Below are 18,452 nucleotides of genomic sequence, written 5' to 3'. Positions count from 1 at the left end.
CCTATTAACAACTACACACAATTGACACTGAATGGTACAATAAATACACAATGTACACACAATAAATGAACCACGATTATCTTTATGCCCAAAACGTCTGTTTTGGTTATTTTGTGTTTCTTACTCCAGAAGCTCCTCGCAGTGTAATTGGACGACTGCGGGTCAATGTGACGTATTCCTTCCAGTGCCAGTCTTGTGGGTCCATGGTGCTTCAAGACCGGTTAGGAGTGTTTCTTTTTTATTACCTCTGGTTTTACTTGATTTGGTCAAGTAATGCATCAAATAATAGTTATAAGTTCAACCAGACACATTATTTCAAAGTGTTGAAAGTGAGACTATCTTCTTAATCTTAAAGGGCTTTTGGGCGAGTTCTTCCTTTGCCCAATGGAAACTGGAATGCATTAGTGGACGACTGGTGCTGCCACCCCGATCCCTTCGCAAACAGAAAGCTGCTCCCACGAGATGGAGACTGTCTGCTTGGTGACACGTTTATTCTGTTGGCACGGGACATCAGCTGTGAACAGACCCTCACACGGGAAGGGAACTTATCTCAGAAAGCCTCTGCAGAGGTAAAGACTTATGATAAAAGTGCCCCTATTATGCTTTACATTCTGATATGTTCTAAAGATCAAATGGAGTTATTGCTTCCCAAAAGTAAAAAACGATTCTGAAATCAAATGACTGAATTACTGAAAAATAGAGCAGAGTAGACCAATCACAACAGACTGGGCCATCTGACCAATCAGAGCAGAGTAGACCAATCACAACAGACTGGGCCATCTGACCAATCAGAGCAGAGTAGACCAATCACAACAGACTGGGCCATCTGACCAATCAGAGCAGAGTAGACCAATCACAACAGACTGGGCCATCTGACCAATCAGAGCAGAGTAGACCAATCACAACAGACTGGGCCATCTGACCAATCAAAGCAGAGTAGACCAATCACAACAGACTGGGCCATCTGACCAATCAGAGCAGAGTAGACCAATCACAACAGACTGGGCCATCTGACCAATCAAAGCAGAGTAGACCAATCACAACAGACTGGGCCATCTGACCAATCAGAGCAGAGTAGACCAATCACAACAGACTGGGCCATCTGACCAATCAGAGCAGTGTAGACCAATCACAACAGACTGGGCCATCTGACCAATCAGAGCAGTGTAGACCGGACACTGTGAGAAAAGAGGCGATGCTGCAATTTATGATTTACTCCTAATAATCATGTAAATATGTTTTTTGACCTTGGATATATGTAAACCTATCGTAGGAGACCTCAAAACCATAATTAGGAACCTTTAAAATAGCATAATAGGGCATTAAAAATGAAGTTCTTTAGCACTCTTACTAACGCAACACAGTGCTAAAAGTGTGATTTCTCCGAGCTGAAATGGTGAAGCTTTCTTCTACAAGCTGAGCTCACTCAAAGACAGTGCAGTTATGATATTTTCACCCTAAGTAGTGCTCGGTTGTAACTCGGTTCTCACAGCCTCAGGGTTGACAGAGGAGGCAGATGCTTTCCTTTCATCACAATAAAGGCTGAAGAGGCGGAGAGGAAATCCACTCTCAGGAACATTAGGGTCGGCCGGGCGTGGAGAAGAGCCCATCATGTCTTTACGAGGGATTGATTCTCTTTCTCAGCCTCAATCTGTGTGTAGCCCGTGGCCATGCCGAGGAGTTACAGGCACACTTTTTCAATCCTAAACGACTTCAGCACACAGTCTGTTTTCTTATTGTTTTCCCGTATATGATGTTTTTTGTTTTTGTTTTTTTTATAGATATTTTCAGTATACAGTTGAGGCACAAGTTTAGAAACAAGCTGAAGAATTACTGGCAGTTTTCATGTAATTTGTGTCAATAGGGGTATGAAACACGTTTTAAACAAATGCTTATTGAAAAGGACAAAATAAATATTACATGTGCTCTTTTATTGAGTTCATGTTATATGAGGTTATATATTGCAGTTCTCTAGCCCTGATACCAAAGTTGCAGATTTAGCCTAAAACAAGCCAGGCTAGTTATTTTATCACCATAAAATGTTGGTTTGAAGTTATTGATAAACTTTCACTACAGTTGAAAATAGAGATGCACAGATATGAACATTTTGGCCGATACCGATAACCGATAATTCTTTGTTTGAAAGACGATAACCGTTTTATTGGCCGATAAATCTAAATCCACATTTTTATATAATTTTTGAGAGTTTTATTACAAAAACAAAAGTCTCACCATTAAAAGCCACGTCCCAAGCACTTCAACATGAATCAAAAAAAGTACAGTAGCCGTACAGTAGCCGTACAGTAGCCTAGTTTGAATCAGTGTTAGTTTTAAAATTAATTTTACATTCCTGTGGCCAACTTTCCTTTGGCCGATATATTGTGCATCCCTAGTTAAAGTTTGGAGTTGCAAAAAAAGTTTTAACATGTTTTTGAAAGCTGTTTCTCACCAAGGCTGCATTTATTTGATTAAAAATAATATAAAATGTTACAATATTACAATTTTCATTCTGTGATATATTTTAAAATGTAATTTATTCCTGTGATTAAAGCTGTATTTTCAGCATCGTTACTCCAGTCTTCAGTGTCACATGACCCTTCAGAAATCACTCTAATATGATGATTTGTGGCTCTGTTGATACTGATATTTTTTTTCAGGATTAATTTATGAATAGAACATTCTAAAAAATGTGGAAATATCTTTACTGTGACTTTTGAATATAACGTATCCCTGCTGAAGAAAAGTAATAATTTTGTTTAAATAATTTTTTTTTACCTATCCCCAGTTTGAACAGTAGTTTATATTTTCTGTCAATGAAGGACAAACAAATATTGATTTGATAATTTTTAACTATAACTTTAATAATAGTTAAATTATTGAAAATGACGAATCCAGTAAACACCATCAAAACTTTTGATTTAATTTTTTTTTTTTTTACACATTTTGTTACTGACAGACCTTTCATATTCCTGAGGCTGGAAATGGAAAGGTTTTATGTACAGAGCACTTACAGTTGCATGGCTGGAAATTGCTGCTGTTTCCAGCTGGGGGTGTTATGAATATGAATATGGTCGCCGAGTGAACTGACTGGACCTGTAATATGTATAACCATATAACCAGTGCCATATAATGCAGCCTATGAACATGACCCTAACACGTGTGTGTGTGTGTGTCCCGCAGCAGAAGCGTGTCAGTAAGCGTGTGATGCTGTCCTGCACGAGCTGCTCTGCAGTGCTGGGCGAGGAACTCTCGGCAGGTATGCAACGCAAAGCAGCGCTCACACACCATTTGTGCATTTTACATGACTGCAAATGAATAAAACCAGTGCTTTTTTTATATTTCTAACCGTATGATGTCATATCTAACCCCTGATGCATATGGGTCATTCATTTCTTCTGTTAGCAACGCCAGCCTGAGACACTCTAAGATGCTTTGAAATGTTTTCAGACTCTTGGGTATTTATAAAAGTGCTGTGCTTTTGAAGCAAAAATAGTCAGATTGCAAAGGTCTATTTTTAGTGATTGTTCGTTTTTTTGTGTGTTTGTTTTTTGTTGATTGGGTTTTATTGCTACTATTTTAAAAGGATAGCTCAACGAACATACTGTCATCATTTACTCACCCTCATGTTTTTCTACAAACCCGAATGACTTGCTTCTTCTGTGTGAAGGAGGTGCAGATGTTCATGTATAGCCCTAGTAGTCTATGAGAAATGCACTGAAATTCTTCCCCTCCGATGAAGTTCTCAAATCTTGTTCGCTCTTATGCATATGTCAGATTTGATGTCCTTTCCTTTTCCTTTCCATCTCCCCTAGCACCAGAAACCAATACCATTGCAGTCTGTTACATGACCACAGACAATGTGTTAAAGTGCCTATTTCAATTTTACATTTTAAACACATGGGTGATAAAGAGGGCTTGAAAAAATGGCTGCGGTTAAATACTTTGCTTATTTCGTATACGTGTTCCACACTTGAAATTTAGTGAATGTGAATAAAAGACTAAATTAAATCTGTTCATCATATAAAGCGATCGAGTCTCTTCAGAAAATTTGGACTAAACCGCTCAATTCGATTCAACTTTTTGAAGCGTCAAAGTTTCAGTTGCGTAGACTGTCAATGGAGGGACAGAAAGCTCTCAGATTTCATCAAAAAGATCTTCCTTTGTGTTCTGAAGATGAACGAAAATGTTACAGGTTTGGAACGACATGAGAGAGAGTAAATGAGAGTAAGTGAACTATCCCTTTAACTCTGCATTACGGTGCCAAACACAAATTAAAGAACACAGATGCAGCCGGATCATTTCCATAATGAACAACGCAGTGAATCTACCAAGAGCAGCATTCCGAAAATATATATTTATATATATATATATATATATATATATATATATATATGGCCTGGAAAACAATAGCTCAGGATTATACCTTAAAGGAGAACTCCGGCGCAAAATGAACCTTTGTTCTAATAAAAAATTGGTAGCCTACCTAGTCAACCGTTCTCTGAGATTTGTTTTCATGATAATCGAATGTAAAGAGTTTTATCTCAAAAACTGTTTAGCGTATAACGCTAGTAATGGGGGCATTTAATAAGTAAAAAGAAATCGCTAGTTAATACCACTAACAAGACTCAAAATAGCCCCACACTAACACAGTAACATAATGAGGGTCCCTACATGCAAAACGAAGCATTGAGAACTTTGTAAGTGTACAGACCGTTTAATAAGAAGATATTTTATAAAGACAGTCCACTTCGAGTATACGAGCTATCTTTGGAAAACAGTTCCGACTAATCAAACCACGAACGACGTGATAAAGGGGTCATATAATGCCATTTTTGTACAAGCTAATATGATTCTTTAGGGTCTAAATTAAAAGTTTGTAATATACTTTAATAAAAATTCTCATTAGTATTGTAAGAAAACACTTATTTTACCTGGTCAAAAACAGCTCTGTTTTCAGCACGCCGTTTCAGTGTATATGACTTTAAATGATAATGAGCTTTGCTGACTCCGCCTCTCTGTTCTGTGCGTACACCATTTGTAACTCAATAACACAATAACCATAACACGTTGTTCAGTATAAACGTGGGATTATGCATTATATGGAGAACGTCATACATAGAAAACATGCCGTAATGTACCCTGAGTGTAAACCTGAGACTCATTCATTGTGAAGCGTGCAGCTAGCGATTTACAAGGATTAATATAAATATTAATATAAAGTTTAATAAAACGTTACACTCACTTCCGTTCTTCTGGAGGTTCAGCAGGAACACGAATAGGTTCCGATCCTTTATTCAGGTGCAGCTTCTTAGCAAATCCAGCTTTATACTGATCCTCGTTTATAAAGCAGTCTGGTGTGAAATGATTCGCGCAAACATGAGAGCATTGACGTTGCTCGTGGGGAATATTCCCTTCGAAAACAAACACAGCCACTGCGTCTTCGGCGGTTCGGATTTAGGAACATTAAAATGACTGCTGTGTTCGTTATTACACCCAAGAACAGAACACCACAATCGCTTAGACGCCATTCTGCTCATAGACAGTGCTCCAGCATATCAACAATGACCGCGCCGGTCCGCGCCGCGCAGACTATGATTGACAGCTCCCTCATGAGCGAGGGCGGGTCTGTGTTGAAACCCGGCTGTCATTCAACAATCGTGGGAGGGGCGTGCGAGCTTGTGACGTCACACGGTCGAACGGCTCGATTTGAGGCAGGGGAAAACATATAAGGAGATTAAAACAAAACCACTGGATGGATTTTTATCATTAAATGATGGTTGTGTACAGGCACTGCCAACACACATTTCAGTACAATCAACTTGTAAAAGTGCATGTACCATTATATGACCCCTTTAAGTGAGCTGAACTGTATGAATGTCGTTCGTGGTTTGATTAGTCGGGACTGTTTTCCAAAGATGGCTCCTGTCTGTATACTCGAAGTGGACTGTCTTTATCTTTATCTTATTAAACGGTCTGTTCACTTACAAAGTTCTCAATGCTTCGTTTTGCATGTAGGGACCCTCATTATGTTACTGTGTTCGTGTGGGGCTATTTTGAGTCTTGTTAGTGGTATTAACTAGCAATTTCTTTTTACTTATTATATGCCCCCATTACTAGCGTTATACGCTAAACAGTTTTTAGAGATAAAACTCTTTACATTCGATTTTATCATGAAAACAAATCTCAGAGAACGGTTGACTAGGTACCAATGTTTTATTAGACCAAATAGTTCTCCTTTAACTTTGTTCTTTATGACAAGAAAACGTGTTGTTGCTATGTAATGTTGAAGGCGCAGATGCTATTTATATGAGAGGTAATCTCTTCTAATCTTACACCTTCAGCTGCCGATAATGTGTAATATTCTGTGTTTAATATAGTTCACCGTTCTTCGTGTTTCAGAGGTGCTGAAGTTTTACATAACTGAAATATTAGTAAAGCCGGGTGAAGATGGAGGGTGTGATATAACACGGCTCAGTTTGGAGCCCAAGTCAGATTCAATAAGGTTAGTGAGTTAATTGGATTTATTCATTTTTTGTCGTGCGTAGATCATGTTTATGTAGCTTTTTTTATTGTGTCTCCTACAGGCAGCGATTCTTGGAGCAAACCTTAGCGTCAAGGCTGGTCGAGCTGTCGTCTGCACAGAGTATATTTCGCTTTTCCATCCAAACGCCAGATAGCACGGCTGTGATTTTGGTATGGAAATTAACGCATATATGTACAAACTGTTCAATGTGGTCCATGTGTAAATATTTCTCTCTTAAGTCAACTTACAATGTTATTCAGGGTTTGTTGCAACAAAAGCACTCAAATGTCTGTTATGGCAGTATGTCTGCATAGTACGCTTTGACATGATATGTCCCCTTTATAGCCGACCTTCAGGTAATTACTTTCCGTTTTAATTATCAGCTGTGGCTTCTGAACACGGACACTTTGGTCGCCTCATTTCCTGGCGAAAGCTTCATCTCCACAGTTGACGTTCATCCCAGAGAACATCAGTCATGCCAGGCTGTTCAAGCAGTCAAAGTGCTCTACGTCCTCTGCTCTGACAGCAAACTCAAAGAGTAAGCCATCAGTTCACCCTGACATCTGTTCATTCCCCTCATATTAATGTGGAAATCTAATCAGAGTCCTCCTCATCTCTGATGTAGATCAAATGACATATGGTGTTTTGTTGAGTAATTTAAAAAGATGCACCCTGTTAACTCTGGGAGGATCTTGTTTTAAAATTCATACTTTTTAGACCCAATGTTAAGGGCACTTTTAAACCCTGGTAAACAGCATTAGCATGACATAAAAATAAACATCACTAGTTTGTTACTTTCGATGCTTAAAACAAGAAAAAAAATCTGCTAAATGCAAAGGAAAATAGACTAGATATATTCTGTGAAAACAAATGGTACACAATTTAGGGATGCACGATGATATCGGGACAACATCGGTATCGGCCGATAAAAGCTTAAAATGACCATCATCGGCATCGGCCGATATGAATATTTCTGCCGATGAGCCTTGCCGTTAGGGTGGCCTGTTTCCTATGCGCACGTGACGACCGCGAACGAAGCATGAGCGCCAGCGCCAGCAACTTAAACTTCCAACTAGGGGTGTGCGTCTCGCGCAGTTTTTGATATAAATACAAATAAACTCTAGGTTTACATAAACAAAGTTGGTTATGTCTAAAGTGAAAGCAAACAGAGAAAATCTGCTTGTCAAATGCGTGTATATTAGACGCGTCGCATGCAGTTCTTAAAGAGACAGTAATAATATGCTGCCGCTTGTCCTTAAAGAGACACTGCACCCAGAAATAAAAAATCTGCCATTATTTACTCACTCTAATGTTGTTACAAACCTGTATTCATTTCTTTCTTGTGCTTAAATATACTATGAAAGTCACTGGAGTACAGCAACTGTTTGGTTAGCCACATTCTTCCAAATAACTTTTTTTTTCAACAGAAGAAAGAAACTTGAGAGAGTAAATGATGACAATTTAAATTTTTGGGAGAACTATCCCTTTAATGTTAATAAAACAACAAAACACAGAGGAAATCACTCACTGCTCTTGACTGAGAACTTTAATAGAAGCTTTAATAAGCTTTTTTTGCACTTAAAAAAAATACAAATATATATCGGCATCGGGCAAAATTAGTTTGAAAATATCGGCATATCGAATATCAGCCAAAATCCAATATCAAGCATCCCGAACACAATTCTCACATGAATTTATCTTGTGAAAATTTTTAGATATATTTTTATTGGGAATCCAAAATACTGATTAAACCTGTAAAGCTTGAAATGCAAAAAAAATTGTGAGAAAAATATAATGTTTTTAAATGGAACCTTTAGACAAAATGTTTTTTTTTTTTTTTTTAAATGTTTTTTTTCATTTTTTTTTTTCATATTTGATACATCAGGCGTTATGGAGCTCATACTCGAGGAAAAAAAACACATCAATTTTATTCAGTGGCCCAAACTAAGCAAAAATATGCAATTTGGTGCAGATGCTGATATTTATACAACCAAAAAGAAAAATGTAATGTAAATCAATAAGATCTGTGTAGCAGTACAGCATATACTTACATTTACATAAACATCATATAAATATCAGCTGTCACTCTATCTCCCAATAACATGTCTTAGTAAGATGATATTTAAATGCTTAGTTTTATTATCAAAGCTCTGTAGTTTTAAAGCATATAAAACAATACAAGTATGATTGAGAGGCTGATGGATTATATGTTATAAAAAAAATCAGTAAATATTTCACTGCAAAAAGAAGGTGGACATTTATACAATGATACTAAAAGGCCTTTAGCTTGCTAAAGAAGTATAAACTATCAATCAGACGACAGAAGGCATGTAGTAGATTATGTGCAAGAGGTTTCTCGACAACGTTCATGATCGTGTTGATCGTTTAAAGGCAATAGGCTTTAAGATTTTTCAGTGTTTACGAACCAACAACCAATACTTGCCTTGTTTAAATTTCAGGCACTTTATACATTCACAGAAACAAGACATGATCTATACTGTATGTTGTTGTTTTTTGCAACAATGTGATACACAGTCATGCTAATAAAGTCATGCTCATTTGAAAATTGAAATGAAAACTTTTAACACGCTCTTCTCGGTTTCAGCATCAGAGAGAAACAGTTTGAAGCGTCAAACAGCAAACATGTCAACTAGATTGATAATGAGACAATATTTTTGTAGTGTTTCAGTAAACATTTTGGGTGCTGATGAATGTTAATACATTTATTAAGTCATCATTATTACAAAGTAAATTTGCACACATAAATACTATTCAAATATAGAAATATCAAAAGAGACTATTTCTGTCATGAAGTTTTAACAATATGCAGTTACTGCATTTTGCCTTTGCAGGGCAGTATTTATTAACATTAATAATTGTGATTTCAATATCAGAAGTAGCCAATTGATCATTTAAAAATAATTAGTAATAAATTGAAGGAAATGCCACTGTAAAAATTGTGAAAATATGACCGCCGGTAGCCATAAATATACTGTAAATCCGCAAGCGCAGCAGAGAAATGCTCTCATCCTTCTTCAAAACGTTAAATGTTCCCTTTGTAAGAGCTTGAGGAGCCAAAGATGTGCTTGTGGGTGGGCAGGGATTGTGGGTGGGCGTCCTGCACTGTATTGTCTCTGACACCAGAAGGTCGTCACGACTCTTTACACCCTTACCTCGTCTCGCTCTCCTTTTTTTTCCAAGTGTACATTAACTCTGCCTCTTTTCCTACCCGGCGCTTACAGATGCGTTTGAGTGTGTTGAGGTGGTGGGATCAAACATGATTCATGGAGCTCGTATACAGGCCCTGAGCCGTTATGCTAATCAGAGGAAACTCTTAGGAAGCAGACTTTTGACTGTCCACATAATGTCTGGTCCACATTTCAACTGCTCACTTAGGTACGTACATTCAGACAGCAGGTAAATGTGGCCCAAATCACATGGAATCTGATCTTTCAAGTCCGATGTGTACCACTTCCTTATGTGGAACTAATCCGATACAGGTCAGATGTTTTTCAATCCGACCTCAGTCTGAACAGTCATTTCAGAATTCATGCGACTTTTACGTCGACATTCGTCAAATTCTGCGCTCATGGGAGTCACTTCAAATGTTTTACTTACAAGTTCTCAAGAGTTGCGAAGGGTTGTCATTAAAGACAGTGATGTGTCCCAACTCAGAAGTATTACAGTGACAGATCAGATACAAGCAAAACATCAAGGGCTCGTATCATAAATGTTTAAAAAATCTGCTCTTTTTTCTCACATCCATCATCTCTTTGTTTTTTATATTGCCTGCGTTCAAATTTACTGGCTTCGGCGGCTGATCACACTATAAATAAATGCACAAACGCTTACTTTAATGGCTGTCTTGTTTACTTCCGTATGATCCCATATACACTCACCTAAAGGATTATTAGGAACACCTGTTCAATTTCTCATTAATGCAATTATCTAATCAACCAATCACATGGCAGTTGCTTCAATGCATTTAGGGGTTTGGTCCTGGTCAAGACAATCTCCTGAACTCCAAACTGAATGTCAGAATGGGAAAGAAAGGTGATTTAAGCTATTTTGAGCATGGCATGGTTGTTGGTGCCAGACGGGCCGGTCTGAGTATTTCACAATCTGCTCAGTTACTGGGATTTTCACGCACAACCATTTCTAGGGTTTACAAAGAATGGTGTGAAAAGGGAAAAACATAAAGAGGCTACAATTTGAAAGAGCTCACCAAAATCAGACAGTTGAAGACTGGAAAAATGTTGCCTGGTCTGATGAGTCTCGATTTCTGTTGAGACATTCAGATGGTAGAGTCAGAATTTGGCGTAAACAGAATGAAAACATGGATCCATCATGCCTTGTTACCACTGTGCAGGCTGGTGGTGGTGGTGTAATGGTGTGGGGGATGTTTTCTTGGCACACTTTAGGCCCCTTAGTGCCAATTGGGCATCGTTTAAATGCCACGGCCTACCTGAGCATTGTTTCTGACCATGTCCATCCCTTTATGGCCACCATGTACCCATCCTCTAATGGCTACTTCCAGCAGGATAATGCACCATGTCACAAAGCTCGAATCATTTCAAATTGTTTTTTTGAACATGACAATGAGTTCACTGTACTAAAATGGCCCCCACAGTCACCAGATCTCAACCCAATAGAGCATCTTTGGGATGTGGTGGAACGGGAGCTTCGTGCCCTGGATGTGCCTCCCACAAATCTCCATCAACTGCAAGATGCTATCCTATCAATATGGGCCAACATTTCTAAAGAATGCTTTCAGCACCTTGTTGAATCAATGCCACGTAGAATTAAGGCAGTTCTGAAGGCGAAAGGGGGTCAAACACAGTATTAGTATGGTGTTCCTAATAATCCTTTAGGTGAGTGTATAATCCCGTATTTAAATGTTTTTGATAATTCAGTAAATTAAATATTTTACAAATGAATGGTACTTTATTTCATTTGATTGTCTTATTTAGAATTGGGTTCATTAATATAATACATACTAATGGACATCAGATGAATTATACATTTGAGAAGCAAGTTGAAACATTGGACAGCAACCACACACTTCAGTCACACAGTCTCTACTCAAACATACACAACAAAACTAAATCACTCCAGTTATAAACAAGAGCCGTCTTCACTCATTGTCTGTGGCAGTTTGTAGAGTAAGTTTTCTAAACGGTGTCAGATTTTAAAAATTGTGTTAGATATATATATGCAAGTATAAAGAGTACAGCAGAATTTCTACTGGTTGACAAACACTGGTGGAATATTTAATAATTTACCTTTTAAAGGGATACTCCACTTTTTTTGGAAATAGGCTCATTTTACAACTCCCCCAGAGTTAAACTGTTGAGTTTTACCGTTTTTGAATCCATTCAGCCGATCTCCGGTTCTGGCGGTACCACTTTTAGCATAGCTTAGCATACACCATTGAAGTGGACAAGACCATTAGCATTTCTAAAAAAAAAATGACCAAAGAGTTTTGATATTTTTTCTATTTAAAACTTGACTCTTCTGTAGTTACATCGTGCACTAAGACCGACGGAAAATGTAAAGTTGCGATTTTCTAGGCTGATATGGCTAGGAACTATACTCTCATTCCTGCGTAATAATCAAGAAACTTCACTGCCGTACCATGAGTGCAGCAGGCGTAATGATATGATGCAGCGCCTGAAAATAGTTCCGTTGTTTTGACGGAAGGTGGCCTATTTTCAGGCGCTGCGTCATATCATTACGCCTGCTGCTCTCATGGTACGGCAGTGAAGTTTCTTGATTATTACGCAGGAATGAGAGTATAGTTCCTAGCCATATCAGCCTAGAACATCGCAACTTTACATTTTCCGTCGGTCTTAGTGCACGATGTAACTACAGAAGAGTCAAGTTTTAAATAGGAAAAATATCGAAACACTTTGGTCATTTTTTTTTGAGAAATGCTAATGGTCTTGTCCACTTCAATGGTGTATGCTAAGCTATGCTAAAAGTGGTACCGCCAGAACCGGAGATCGGCTGAATGGATTCAAAAACGGTAAAAACTCAACAGTTTAACTCTGGGGGAGTTGTAAAATGAGCCTATTTCCAAAAAAAGTGGAGTATCCCTTTAAGTTTCTTAAACTCTTGAATATTCGTCAAAGATCCAATGCTGTGAAACTTGCAAACTTTGGCAAATTCAGTGACTAGTTGCTCGTTTGTTTGCTGTATCAGCCAGGGAACTAAGCCCCTTTCACACAGAGATTCCGGAAAATACACGGATAAAGTGACCCGGGATATGACCCGGGTTCGTTTGATTTTGCTTCATTCACACTGCCAGTGATTTGCCGGAATCAGAGAGCGCATTCACACACAACCCGTGTATGTTCCGGAAAGACGCGTGACGTTGGATGTGACGGGTCTCTACTTCAGTCCAGTTTGCAGACATTTTTTCGTTCTTTCTTGTATCGATGACGAACACAAACTTTCTTCTAGAGTAACTGAGCCGCACGATAACTACGTCATTGCAAAGGCTCGTGAATCCTCACTACGACACACCCCTTATACGGCATTGGTTCTGGCTTTTGTTCACACAGCGCGCGTTCCGGGTCGTGTTTGCGTTCACACAGAAGGCACTCTGGCAATTTGCCGGGTTCAAAGCGCTGTGTGAAAGAGGCTATAAAGTTGGCATGAATTGAAAATTCATATATTTTCTAAATGCATATGTATTGTGAACTCATGAGCATGTTTCTTTCTTTCTTTTTTTTTAAAACCTTTTTTATCAATTTCATTACTGGATCTTTCAATGAGACTACAGACTTCTCTCTGGTGTCGCATGCAGGACTTCTCCAATCGTTTAGTCAAGCTCGCATTCAGGTCTGCCTCCATCTAATCATCTTTTTCGAAAATCCATTTCATTCGGATGTACATCACAATACGGAAGAAAAAATCTGTCGCTTTTTGCGTTTCATCACGACCTGTACACCCTGAATATCAGAAATGACGTGCATCAGAAAGTCTGTGTTCGATTCCAACTGAAACTTTAAAGCTCTCTATAGGATGTTAAATGTCAAACAACAAGACAGCCTTGACATTTGAAATGGCACTGATGAAGAAAAGAGGAGAAAACATTGTGCCATCAGAAACATCAACTGGCTTTTTGACAGAAATTTTAATGATCTGTTTAGGGAATCAGGTCTACTTTTTTCTGTTGAAAGTGTAATTTTAGTTATAGTAGCCTAAACACATTTAGAAACGTTTTATTTATTTATTTACAAATAACCTTTAAAGACCTGAGACCTCTATGAATTCTGATCCAAGCTGTTGGTTTGTTCTTTTGTGTAAACGCTTTTCTGCTGTCTAGGGGAAAACTTAGGCTTGCTTGCCTTCAGGTATTTTAAGAGACGATTTAAATCATCAAGGCCCTGAAGAAATGAAAACAATATCTCTTTAAGAGTAGGAAAGAAACATTAGCCGTGTTTCCGTTACCCTTCAAATTGCGCAAATTGAAATTACGAATTGAAAATGCACACAATGGAAACTTCGCAAAAACTCCCATTTATCGCAAAAAAGTTTTTACGCTCGCATAAGTTTTTTTTTCAGGCAATTCGAAAAAGGAATATTTCGCAAAACTACAATGGAAACAGTTTTTGCGCATTTACAGGACACCTGACGTAGAAGACGCGGTGTGTTTGGACAGAATACGAGACAAGTTCTTTATTAAATTCATAAAAGAAAAAAGAATTACATGAATACTGGATTCTAAACCTCAAAGAAATGCCACAATCAAGTAGCCTGGGAAAACCCAGACAACTTCCGGCAAATTTAGATTTGCTCTGAAAGTTAGTCTGGCAAAGAGCTCATTCAAGCCCATTTCCAATCCGCTGAAATCGAGGCACCAATCAGAAACGTTGGGGCGGGCTTTACACGATGACGACAGCGCTGGGATGTTAAAGCAGATTTTGTAGCCTACATTACAAAGATGGATGCCGCCGTCGAACATCACTCGTTCGAATCAGCTATCGCGTCTGTTTTAAGCGATTTGAACGTTTCCTTTTAGTTAAAAACCGAGCAAAGAACAACACTCGGAGATGTTTCTCCGCCGCTCTGCATACGTCATCTCCTTCATCGCTCTGATTGGGTTTAGGTCTATCCGCGACGTCCATTGGTGACGCCCCTCTGGAAATGATGCTTTGCCAGACCATAACTCAGTTACAACTGAGAATGGTCTGGTTTTAACCAGGCTAACAATCAAGACCTCGGAGCAGAAATGAGGGGGAAACACAGAGAAACACCTCATATGTGCCGTTCACAGTGTAAGGGTCTCTCCTTGCCATTAATGCTTGGATAACACACACACGTCTCCTTCCATTTATAATAATAATAATTTCTAGTGCGGTGGCTCTGATATATATAAACCTACCAACGTCCGTTGCCAGTATTTTTGGAATGACTTATCGCGAGACGAAAAAATGACGTTTTAGTCGCATAACATCGGTTAATGGAAACGCCGTCATTTCGCAATAGTTTTTTATCGATATTTAGAAAAATCTGTAATGGAAACACGCCTATTGACTTCGAAGCTCAGACTTCCCATTGCACAGTAGATACTGTCTTTAATTCAAAATGATCAGATATCAAAAAATACTTAAATACCCTCTTGTAACATGAAATGCAATTAACGCAGTTGTGTAATTGAGCAACTTCCACCAAAAAGCATGTTTGGTTTGGTTCCCTGTTTGAAGTTTTGCATGACACACACGTCTCTCTCTGGGCTTCTCCAGCATTTCCACTTTAAGAGCTGCGTGTGCGCTTTCTGTGGAACTACAGCACAGATGGGTAAATGTCAATGAAATGTCCTGAATAGATCATCACCATAATGTGTGTCAGGACATAAGTCTCTCCGCTTCTCTGCTGTCTTCAGTGCTGCGTATTGACAGATTGCTGTGACATGATTAAAAATTCAAACTGTCAGATTAATATAATTTAAAGTCCAGCTGCGTCTGCGGGCGCAGAGATATTGCGCAGAGGTAGAAACGGTTTCGGTTCTCACCTTCAGTTAATGTTCCTTCTCATTTTCTTTCTAGCTGAGCAAAACCTATTTTTATTGGTCGGTCTTCATCAGCCTGAGTCAATGGACCAGACCCATGCTGTGAGCCATTTGACAAAGAAACATTTAAAACTAAGGGCCTGATTTACTGAACGGGGCCAATTTGAGACCGCGATCCCATAAAAAGTTCTATGGGTGATCTACTGACAATGTGCAAATTAAAGAGCTCATTTCCGTTATGACCAGTGCAATCTACCAAGAGCAGCGCAGATTGGCGATTGTTAAATGCTTTATACAAATTTAAAAAATGTTTGGGTTTTTTTTACACGCCACCCCGGGTAGGAATCACTGTTCTAGATCACTAAACCAAGGATTCTCAAATCATTTTTAGGAATTTGAACCAAGCAAATACCAAGTACTGTCCCTCTTTAAATAGACATAAATTGTAAGAATATCACTAACACTGTCGCGAGCACAGTTTAACGTCAGGACAGGAAAGTTTGTATTTCTGAGGTGAGAGACTTTTGATTTCATTATGAAAATAACGTTTGAATAATGACACTAGCTGCGTTTCCATTACCCTTCAAATTGCGCAAATTGGAATTGTGAATTGAAATTACGCACAATGGAAACACGTCAACTTCGTAAAAACTTCTGTTTATCGCAAAAAAGTTTTTACGCTCGCATGAGGTGGTTTTTCAGGCAATTCGAAAAAGGAATATTACGCGAAACTACAATGGAAACCGTTTTTGCGCATTTACAGTCACCTGACGTAGATGACGCGGTGTGTTTGGACAGAATACGAGACAGAGTTCTTTATTAAATTCATAAAAGAAAAAAGAATTACAGGAATACTGGATTCTAAACCTCAAAAAAATGCCACAATCACGACCTCGGAGCAGAAATGAGGGAGAAACACAGAGAAACACCTCATGTGTGCCGTTCACAGAATAAGGGTCTCTCCTTGCCATTAATGCTTGGATAACACACACACACATCTTCTTCCATTAATAATAATACCGGTACTAATGTCTAGTGCGGTGGCTGTGATATATATAAACCTACCAACGTCCGTTGCCAGTATTTTTGGAATGACTTATCGCGAGAGGAAATAATTACGTTTTAGTCGCATAACATCGGTTAATGGAAACGCCGTCATTTCGCAATAGTTTTTTATCGATCTTTAGAAAAAATCGCAAAAGTTTTGCGCAAATCTGTAATGGAAACACGCCTAGTGACATACAGCCTAACAACATCTCATCTGACAGCAGATACTGAATCAGGCATCGTGTTTTTCTCAGGCACTCTTTACTTAAACTGCGTCTGAAAGAAGAGTCAACAGCTTTCACGCATGTCTTCCAAAATAAAAGTCTTGCATCAAAAAAGAACATTTACAATTACATTGTTTGTTGTTGATTATTTTTGACTACACACTCCGTGACCCACTCAAACTTTTGTGTCGCTATGCATCGGTTGAGAAACACTGCACTAAATTAAGTAAATGTAAACTTAATATAAGCAAATTAGTAATTTTGGTATTTTTACTCGGATTGTTCCGGTGATAATATAATTAGTAATAAAGTATTAAACTTGAAAAGAATGCAAAATAAAAGCATTTTCAATAGTGGTCTCCAAGTGAACTCCACTGTATACATATTTACTAAAAAAATAATGTACATGTAAGTGGACTCTTGCTTCATTTAGCTCAGATTCAACCAATGTTCTCACACATTTGCCTTTTTTTTTACGAAAAGGCAGAAACGATACGAGACGTGTGGCTTTATTCTCTCTCTCTCTCTCTCTCTCTCTCTCTCTCTCTCTCTCTCTCTCTCTCTCTCTCTCTCTCTCTCTCTCTCTCTCTCTCTCTCTCTCTCTCTCTCTCTCTCTCTCTCTCTCTCTCTCTCTCTCTCTCTCTCTCTCTCTCTCTCTCTCTCTCTCTCTCTCTCTCTCTCTCTCTCTCTCTCTCTCTCTCTCTCTCTCATATCTTGTGTTTTTCTTCCTCTTGTTGTAGTGTTGTGGATGTCTGGGAGAAGGACATTAGCGTGCACCCTCTCCCCCTCCCGCAGAGCTCATGTGAGGAGCTCCAGAAGCTTCTGATGTCCAGCACCTCCAGGCTGCCAGCATTCCTGCGCTGCATGAACTCATATCAGGTCACATACTTAGTCATACTGGACTGCTTAGTCATTATAGTTCATTATCTCTGACTCCTTCTTTACATTACATTTAGCAGATGCTTTTATCCAAAGCGACGTCAAATAGAGGACTCTCAAAAAAGCTTTTCATCCTTAAGAGACAGTAATGAGAAACACAATACAAAGTCTCAAAATTGCCTAGAAAAGTACAGACTAGCGTAGCAATGTACTGTAGGCGTGTGACACAATAAATGAAATAGAGCTCTGCGGTGATTATGTATTTTGCAGTCTGTAAGTTCGCATCACCCTGGAGAGAAAAAAACCAATAGGATTTTTCCATTGGCTTTTGGAGAGCTTAATTTTAGCTATAAGACTTTATTATTCTTACACGTTTTGTTCATCATGATCTTAACAAATGAACACAGATTTTATCAATTTTGAAGCCTATTCGGCAGAAGTAAAAAGCTAAACGTAGGCTGTAAACGAACTACATCACGTTTGCATGATTTCAATGTCACCACCATTTCTGACAGCTCTTTCAGTCTTTATTTAAAAAAAAAAAAAAAAATTCCCTGAAAGTTTGAGTTAGAATAGTTTGTAAGAGTGTGATTGTAAACTGCTAAAGCAACTATTGTGTAGATGAGTTTACCTGTCCGGCGTGATGACGTTTAATGTCCAACAAACTCTGTAGTCCCATTTAGCCACTTGTTAGCAGCTTCCTTTTTCAAGACAAGTAAAAATCACAAGGGGGCAAAATATCTTGAGCTTCTGTTAACCACAG

The 18,452-nt window shown here is 38.5% G+C and overlaps 1 protein-coding gene across 2 annotated transcripts in view; it reads left to right on the top strand.

Annotated features, from left to right (window-relative positions):
- ube3d (ubiquitin protein ligase E3D) overlaps positions 1-18,452 on the top strand; it is a 35,092-nt gene that overhangs the window by 5,939 nt on the left and 10,701 nt on the right. The window contains exons 3-9 of one of the 2 annotated variants that reach the window (XM_056258243.1): positions 130-220; positions 356-569; positions 3,184-3,256; positions 6,400-6,502; positions 6,585-6,693; positions 6,907-7,061; positions 17,551-17,689. In XM_056258243.1, the coding sequence (XP_056114218.1) occupies positions 130-220; positions 356-569; positions 3,184-3,256; positions 6,400-6,502; positions 6,585-6,693; positions 6,907-7,061; positions 17,551-17,689 (884 nt within the window). Of the gene's footprint in view, positions 1-129; positions 221-355; positions 570-3,180; positions 3,257-6,399; positions 6,503-6,584; positions 6,694-6,906; positions 7,062-17,550; positions 17,690-18,452 lie in introns of both variants that reach the window. The other variant, XM_056258236.1, reaches the window with a different exon arrangement.

Source organism: Rhinichthys klamathensis, unplaced genomic scaffold (assembly GCF_029890125.1).
Source record: "Rhinichthys klamathensis goyatoka isolate OS25496 unplaced genomic scaffold, OSU_Roscu_1.1 h1tg000006l_1, whole genome shotgun sequence".
Classification (NCBI taxonomy): domain Eukaryota; kingdom Metazoa; phylum Chordata; class Actinopteri; order Cypriniformes; family Leuciscidae; genus Rhinichthys; species Rhinichthys klamathensis.
This window is presented reverse-complemented; position numbering and strand designations above follow the sequence as displayed.